Source organism: Erpetoichthys calabaricus, chromosome 18, assembly GCF_900747795.2.
Source record: "Erpetoichthys calabaricus chromosome 18, fErpCal1.3, whole genome shotgun sequence".
Classification (NCBI taxonomy): domain Eukaryota; kingdom Metazoa; phylum Chordata; class Cladistia; order Polypteriformes; family Polypteridae; genus Erpetoichthys; species Erpetoichthys calabaricus.
This window is the reverse complement of record NC_041411.2, coordinates 20,683,441-20,692,466: the sequence shown is the minus strand read 5'-3', so window position 1 is coordinate 20,692,466 and position 9,026 is coordinate 20,683,441. Positions and strand designations below refer to the sequence as shown.

Below are 9,026 nucleotides of genomic sequence, written 5' to 3'. Positions count from 1 at the left end.
TCTGTCCTGCAAGGACACCAGTCCATCCACCAGTTGGAATTGGGTTCAGCTTCTGAAATGGACTAAATAGGTTTGAAAAATGGGATGATGGAGTCTTTTCTGGTAAAGGAAAAGAAAAAATAAAGCAGCAAACAAAAAACAGCAGCACAAATGATCACACTACTAACTCTCTTGGAATAAAGGATGGGATGAAGGAAATAAATCACAAGACACTCAAAGGTTATCATTTTTTTCAATCAAGCTTTTAATGAAAAGATCATAAAATAACAGTTTTCTCATTGCTGTACATTAAGACTGCAAGACTGTGAATGCTGAGATCAGCACACTTTTTCCTAATGTATTATATTTTCTATGACACGTTGAGTTTTGAGCTGCACAAACTATGCAGCCCTGACCTGAATTCAAGCTCTCTGAGGAGTTGGAACAGAACTTTTTTTTTATTTTATTTTATTTATTTATTTTTTTTAACTTTTGCCGGGGTGCTGCCGGCAGTTAGGAACATTCAAGGGTTATGAAGTCTCTCAAATGGACAGCCAAAGCATTGGTTTTGTCAACTTCAATGTCTTAATATACTGTACTATAAACATACCTGGAATAACAACTATTCAAGGTTTTAAATGTAAAGAAAAATATAACAAGAGGGTTAAAAAAAAAAAAAATCTACAATTCGGCTTTGATATGTGCAAGAATGGCAGGGGAGAGGAAGGACGGGATGCTTGTCTTACATTCAAACGGTGATCAGTAAACGGAACAAAATGTAGTGGGTTCAATATCACTGACAATTTCCTGTCACTTGAAAATAAAAATAAAGAAAAATGTAATAAGCTTTTTGGCTTTAATGACTCAAGCTAATAAGAGAAATATCACCAGCATGCTGATGGTTAAAGTAAATGTACTAAATTAAGCCCCCTACACCATTCAAACCAGGCCACATCAAACCCCCTTTAAGGACCCCCTTATAGCTTTAAAGTAGATTAGTAAACAAAAAAAACATTTTGTATCTGCCATTTTGTTTAAAATCAGGCAAGGATTTCAAGGAGCACTTATTGACAAATTAGTCTAATTACATTTGTATGGATGATGGGGATCACATGTAGTCCATGTCCACCAACAGAGAGTAATTTTTCCATATTTGCTTTAAAAGTTTTCTAAATTGAGGGATATAAGCAAGTACACATTCTTGGAACCAAACTAATCGACACATAATGAACACAAAGGTGCTCTGTGGCCCAGGGATATGGACTTAAGCACTTATGTTTGACCAGCAGACTGGCACTGGTAATTTTTTTTTTTTTTTTTTTAAGGTAATAGAAAGTGGAAGGAGGAGGAGGGATGTGGGCTAGTATAGACATAAAAACACATCCCAATCACACATGAATATCACTTAATGACATACTTTTTGTTTAAAAGAAAGCAAAAACAGAAACCACTTGCGCCTTTTAAATGGTTTAAAGCAACTCCCCTTCCTTTTAAAGCTTTGTAACAATAAACCAATTAAATACAAAAATAATGACACTTGAAAGCAAAATGAAACTTGTTCGAAGCCTTAAAACAATCAAAACAATGTAAAAAAATAAAGTATTAAAAGTGCATTTGTAAAGCTATTAAAATCCACATTTGTACAGTTTATGGAAGTGTTAATAAAAATAATAAAAAAAAGAGGCTTCTTAAAAATGTGACGTTCATTATTTTCTGCAGTTAAATATTGGACAGCCTTGGACGGTCACTGCTTGGCAACACCCCTGCTTTTCACAAGAGAAATCAATAATAAAGAAAACAAAAAAGGACAAAAGAAAAAAAAAAATACCAACACACGCTGCCTAGACCTGGAATTTGTCGTCACATTCTAACAGCAAATGACACAAGGAGACTCCCAGCAATTGCAGGGCCGTGTGCCACCAACGCAGAGTAAAGCCAAGTTCAGGACGTGCACAACTCAGCCAAGATAAAGGTATTAAATTGAACAAACAAAACTGTTTGTTATCATTAAGAAAGAAACTAAAACAACTATATAAAAAGTCCATTTTTTGTAATTACTTCACAGGTTGTGGTGTATGGCTATGCTTAGAGTCTCTGAGATCTTTTAATGTTTGAAATCCTGTTATTTAACTAAAAAAAAAAAAAAAAACAAAAAAAACAAAAAACAAACAAAAAAAAAACACCCAACAAAAAACACTAAACAGGAGACCCGGCTTACACTTTTTTTTCACAAACTAAATGAATCCTTAGCAAAAGTGTGAACACAGGTTCTGAGAAATAAATACATTCATTACTGACAATAATAAAACATCTGATAAAAAAAGAACACTGTTAACAAGTGTTTGCACCATCTTTGTAAGAAGTGGGGCCAGCTGAAATTCATGTTACCTTTCATGAAGTCACAACTTTCCCTTTATAATTTATTTTTTGAGGAGGTTAAGGTGAAAACAAATTCTGGCCAGTCAAAAACTTAACAGTGCCACACACAATACGTTTAAAAAGACCAAATAAAAAAATAAAAATAAAAACATTCAGAACATGGGGGCAAGTATATAGGATAACCACCCCACACCCCTTGATTTCCTTCCCCTCAATCACACTTTTACACCTCTTTTTTGGCAGAAATCTACTGAAAAGTAACAAGATATTTCAAACAGTCCCCACAACTGCTGAGGTCTGAAACTGTAAAAAGTTTATGTAAACAATGAGATAAATACACAAGAAATTTTTCTTTTTTTTTTTCCATTTTTGAGCCACGCAAGGTTTCATACTCATTCAAATGTGCTTTGGTTTAAAAAATAGTTTGTGGATTTGGGTATGAGCTTTTTTTTCTCGTTTCTTTAATTCTTTATACAACTTTGCTACTATTTTTCTGAAAACATTCTGGAACTACTCACTACTTTTTTTTTTTTTTTTCCTCTTTAAACCTCATCTTCAGCTGCCCCGCCTTTCATCAAGGCGATTCGCGTTAATTTGAAAAAGTAAACCCCCTCCCCCTCTCTTAAAATCTTAAATAAGAAACTAGTGTTTTCCTTTTCATCATTAAAATACAGAAAACGTTCGCTACAATACTATGTCTTACAAATGTAGTTGAGAGTCATGCACCATAGAGTGCCAGACCATCCCTGAAGCTTGAGTATTATTATTACTGTCACAGTTTGGAATTTTCTTTTTTCTTCCTTTAATAGTTTGCTCTACTGCAGTTGCTCCTACTTTCTTAGATGTAAGGATATAAGCCTTACAATACCCTTGCTTTTCACAGACGTTTTGCTGAACTGCTTTAAGTGCTGAGACAAAAAAAAAAAAAATATTAAAATAAGAATATGATTCTGAGTCACTGACTCACTGAAATGGTTATTTAAAAAAAAAAAAAAAAAAAACTACACACAGTTCTGCTTTTTGGGCTGGGGCTGTGCTAAGGATGCAGGACTGCCTCAAAAAGGTCACCAGGGTGCAAAGCTAACAAATAGATATGTAGTGAAGATGATGCAGTACCACTACTATTAGGGAGGAGACTAGGGCCATAGCAGTGATGCAAATTATTTAATATTCTTCAGTATATACAAAAAGCAGCAACAGTAAGTGGAAAAAAAAAAAAAAAAGTATAAAAATATCAAATGTAGAAATATGTTTCAAGCCAGTTCCAAGCATGCTGGAAGCAGGCACAAGCAGAACGTCTATTCTATGTAGTGTCTGAAAGATGGCTTGATTAAAAACCATTCCAGGACTCAGTTTCATTAAATTATAAAAAATAAAATTATAATCCTACCCCCAAAGAAATATACTGAATTTTGATAATTACTGGAACCAAACCCACCTACTTCCTGCACAAAAAAATTTATTGTGAGGGTTTAAGTGAGTGAAAAAGGTGGGGTAAATACAATAAAGCAAAAGCAATGCCTCCACCAAATCCAGCACATTTACATAATTTATATACTGGAATACAACCAGATATTTCTTTGCAGTAATAGCATGACTTGTCCATTTTGGCAAGAGGTATTAAAGACCCCTTCCCATGTTAAAACAACAATATTAAGACATCTGCCTGCCACAGACTTTTGCCAAATCTGCATCCAAGGAAACTCGCACCCAACTTTGATGTGGCAAACCTTATACCTTATGGCACCATGCCCACTGAATATTGACCTTTCCCCAAAAAAAAAAAAAAATTTTGGATTAACTCTCTATCCACCTCCTCAGCCCAACTACCACTGCACCCATCATCTGGTCCTGCCCTGTTCTGTTCAGACTCCCTTAGTGGAAGCTTTAAGAATCACACTTTACTACTTAAACTTTAGTTTACTAAAATTTTTGGTCTCAGACGAACGGAGCGAGGGGAATTTTGTTAAACAGGCAAACAAAAATACATCTTTCTTGTAAACATCCAACCAACTGCAAAAAATGTTACAGTTTTAGGTGCCCACCATTCAACAGAAGTTTCACTTGCAGATCAATAACCATTTCATTGGTTGTAAGTGTGGCGACTGACTCAGCTAAAAAACATCAGTTCGGTTACTTTCTTTTAAATAAATGGAAGAAACTGGATTGCTTAGTAAAAAAACGACAAAAGCATAAGGTTTCTGATTAGACTGTTCAGTGTTCAGGTATGTTAAAACTTTGGTTCCAAGCTCCTATAAGTAGTATATTTTTTGCGTTTATTTGCTGGCGTGCATTAGCTCTTTGGACTAAATAGGTCTTAATCTAACAAGTTCTGCAGTTTTCTTTGTGTTTCAGGTTATTACAGTACAAATTAGAAAGATACACCTCCAACCTGCTTACCCAAAAAGGTATAAGGAAGGAGTTTGGGGGGGAAAAGGGAGAGAGAGGGGAAAAAAAAAAAAATATATATATATATAATACTACATATTTGTAAAATAGCAAGACAAAACCTTTGATGAAAGATGGGCAAACTAAAGCATTCTCTTAAACTTCTTGTACTTTATATACTTTGTACACATAATTACACTAACCATCCTCCCCCACCCACCCCATCCCTTTCCCCAACAAAGATGTCCACCAGTCATAGTTTATTGTTCTTAAGTACTGTTAAGAGGTAGCAAGGTTTCAAGCCCATATTCACAACATGGCTTGATATTAAGTGAGGGGAGGAACACCAAGTACACCAAAGAGTACCTACAGAAATTGGAACAAGTTCAGCCTGTGTCAAACAACCCCTAACCAAGGATATCCCCAAACCTTCCAGTTTAAACATTCAAATAAACATTACATCTTTCCTTTAATAAACAAAGTACCTCAAGATTAAAGAATTATTCCTCCCCCTCAGCCACTGAAAAAAGTGTAAAAAGAACAAAAATTCTGCCCACTCATGAAAAGCCATCCCTGACACCCCTGATCAAAATGAGAAGAATTAAGCAGTGCTCCGACATGAAAGTCACAATGTGACATGTCTTTCATAAAGTGTAGGGGAATTCATTGCACTCCACAATAAATGGGGGATATGTATTTTCTTAGCTGTAATATATGAACCAAATTAACTGTTTATACAATTTCAAGTTAAACCAAAAAAAAAAAAATAAAGTGACTGGCTTTGGTTTCATGGCCTTAACATAATTTATATCCATCTTCTGCTATTAAGTTGACCCTAGACCAGTAAGTAAATCACACCACTCATGCCAAGACACGGAATGGTGGATGGGTATGGTTAACAGTTTTCCAAGGGGTTATAGAGATGGCCTTCATGTTGAACAGCTGACAACCACAACAACATTGTAGACACGAACCGCAGAAGAATCGTGACTGATTGGCGAGACTGAATTGGGGGAGGAGTTATGACCAAAATTGTACATCCAAAGTGGCCGTGATGCAATTTCAGAACCTATATAGCTTTCACAGCATGTACTAAAACATGGAACAGGAGTCATTTAAGCATACCTAAAGTTCTTTGTCAAGCAACATGACCTTCACAAACATCTACAGAGGAAGGGTTTGGTTTTTTTTTTTTTGCCCACTGCAGATGTTAGAGAGAAAAGTCTTAGAAAAGGGAGGGAAAAGAAAGAAGGGAGAAGAAGAAAATAAATCGCTCTTAAAGTCTTTGGCTTATGATGGAGAGGTATGCATCCGTAGATGACTGATCAAGTTGCGCTGCTGGGTGAATTTCCCACCACAAAGTTGACATTCATATGGTTTTTCACCTGAGTGAACTCGCATGTGCTCTGTCAGTCGGTACTGCCTGGTGAAGCGCATGCCACACTCTTCGCAGGCAAAAGGTTTCAAGCCCAGATGGCTCCTCATGTGCCGCGTCATGGTGCCACGCTGGGTGAACATTTTACCACAGATGTTGCAGGGGAAGGGTCGTGTCAACCAGTGGGTTTTTTCGTGCTGACGCAGTGTGGCCGGATCTTTGTAGCTCTTTTCACACACCGAACATTTGAACGGTCTGGGCTCATTACCAAATGATGGGTTTTGGGTGGAAAGGTCTTCAGCTTCGTCTTTGATATAGGAATCTTCTTCCTTGATGTAAAGCTCTTCCTCCGTGTGAGTTTCAACATGTGCATTAAGCTGCTCCGAACTGGGAAAGCCTTTACCACATGGGATACAAACATAAAGGTTGTCACCATAAGCAACAGGCTCAAATCCCTCCTGCCGGTACACATAATTGGCACTTGTGTGCCCGCTTTCAGACTCGCTATGTCCACTCTCATCACTAATGTCCTTTCCATTCTCCACATCATCTTCCTTGCACTGAAAGGAATGCTCAGAGCTATAACCACAGTTGGATTTATCAGTCAGCTTGGGGCCAACAATCACACCATTTGGGATGGTACCCTCCTCATCACCTTTGCTGTTCTCATATGCATTTTCCTTCTTTGGCCATTCTTTCTTCATGGCTAAGTGATGCAAGCTTTTACGCTGTCCTGTGTCAGGTAAAGACTGGTTCTCATCTCCCCCATCTATTTCCATGGAGTCTCCACCTTCTACACTTTGAGGGTTTGCAGTGGAGTCTTCAAAAGAGGCACTGTTGGCTGAGGATGCTGAGGCAGATTGGGGGGATTCCTGTTGGTTTTCATTGGGACTGACCTCTTCATGGGTAACAGAGACAGATGGACTCTTTTTTGACAAGTCAAGGCCAAGTCCTTGATCTCCAATACTACTGATGTTACCATTGCTTCCATGCTTACTGGCTACTCCATGCAGGGAGCTCAAGCCTTCTTGGTTTGAACCAGTGACATAGACCTCATCATCAGAGAGTCTGTCTTTGAAAAGCTCTTCAGTAATCTTCTTCTTCTCAATGTCTTTTGACCCTGAATATCGATTTTGTATGACAGGGGTCGAGGATAGTCTCTGGTTTCGATGAGGTCTCCCAGGATGTGGGGTGGTATGTTTGGTTGGCAAGGGTTTGCCATTGCGCTTTATTTTTTTTCTGCACAGAGCAGCCAGGTCATGGAGTTGGAGGTAGCTAGCTGCCGTAAGAAGGGCATTGAAGTTCTGTTCACTTGCCTGGTCTGCTGATAAGAGCTTGCCAGTGTAAATAAAGTCCAAAATCTGCCGAAAAACGGATGGGTTTACCATGTCAGTGTCCAAGTTGATTAAATTATCATGAAGAACCAGGGATTTGAAGTAGATACTGCTGGCTGCCAGGATATTTTTGTGGGCTCGAAAAAGTGCATTTTCTACCACTATGATGACATCACAGAGAAACCCTTTGGCTCTTTGCTGATTTAGCTGCAGCAGCAATTGTTTGGCATGATTTGGCAGTTCCATTTCCACCTCTTCTCACACCTGTGCCACCTATAAACAAACAAGGGAAAAACAGGATTACCTTCTTGACAAACTATACCCATCAAGCATTAGCCAAAAAGCATGAGGATGGAGGAAAAGTGTAGTAATGGTGTCAGATTTCACCAAGTTAAAGATTTTATAAACACTATGCTCAAAGACTAAACCGAACAGACTCATTTTATCCCACGACATTTGCTTTTGGATAGGAAGAAATTAAAGACAGGCACAGAAGACTTACTACAAAAACTGACAAAACAGCACAGAAAATATTAACAAAGTGTACCTCCATGCAGGTTGTGTAAAGCAAAGAAAACAGGCCAAAACATCATCTTGTTAAGCTCAACAATGTCTATAGATAATAATTCTGGAACAATTAGTGTACATTTCTGAGAATATGTATGAATATTACACATTATTCTGTACCAGAAAACTCCTTAAATGCATCCAAACTGCTAGCTTCTTCCATGTGTTCATAAGATTGCCGCGCCTATCTTAATATTAAAGCATTTGCAGTGTTAAAAGGAAGATTTAAAAACTAAAGGGAAGATGGTGCTACCTATAAACTCAAAAAAAATAAAAATAAAATAATAATAATAAATGAAAACTTCAAAATTGACTTCCTTAATGATCTGCGCCCTGTGTACAAGACAGACAGCCACATCGTTTACAGAAAATATTCATTTCCTCTTAAAATGCCAGTGGAATTTCTACTGTGAAGTACCCAAATCAGACACAGAGAAATTTCATAAGATATTTAATAAATCAATTAACTGTATGTATCAACATACTAGTTATTAAATTACTATTGTCTTCTATGCTAGGCTACCCAGCTATCAATCTATGCTTATGGATCACTCTAAATTAATCAGTTCACAGACTAAATAGAGTGGTTAATCTATTTCATATTAGATGTTTTCCACTGACAAGTGAAAAGGCCTGTGTATAGTTGCAAATAGAAAGAAAAAAAAAAAAACAAAAATCACAATAATTGCTGCAATAAAACTTTAAAACATGCAATGTGTACATGCAAACAGAAACGTAAGCAGTATACACGCTTCTAAAACCTTAAAGGCTATTGGGCAAATTAACTTGTGGGGTCCACAGTCAGAAGAAACAATGCAAGACACAGACACTGGCCACGCAGTTTTCTAGTCATTGTCTGGGCATTCAACTACACGCTGTGATTAGTATCCATGGTATGGATAGGACATCAAGGTCTGCAGCTGGGTCATTCACAGAGAACTCCAAGATGACTTTTACCATCCATTGTATACTTGACTGGAAGTCCGTATAGGCACTCAGGAACT

General features: G+C 37.3%; 1 protein-coding gene across 1 annotated transcript in view; it reads right to left on the bottom strand.

The window, feature by feature from the left end:
• Positions 1 to 220: 220 nt before the first annotated feature.
• The window catches only part of hic2 (hypermethylated in cancer 2), a 43,699-nt gene continuing 34,893 nt past the window's right edge, over positions 221 to 9,026 (bottom strand). The window contains exon 2 of the mRNA XM_028824366.2: positions 221 to 7,728. Coding sequence (XP_028680199.1) covers positions 6,037 to 7,701 — 1,665 coding nt within the window. The 5' untranslated portion in view covers positions 7,702 to 7,728 and the 3' untranslated portion in view covers positions 221 to 6,036. The remainder of the gene's footprint in view (positions 7,729 to 9,026) is intronic.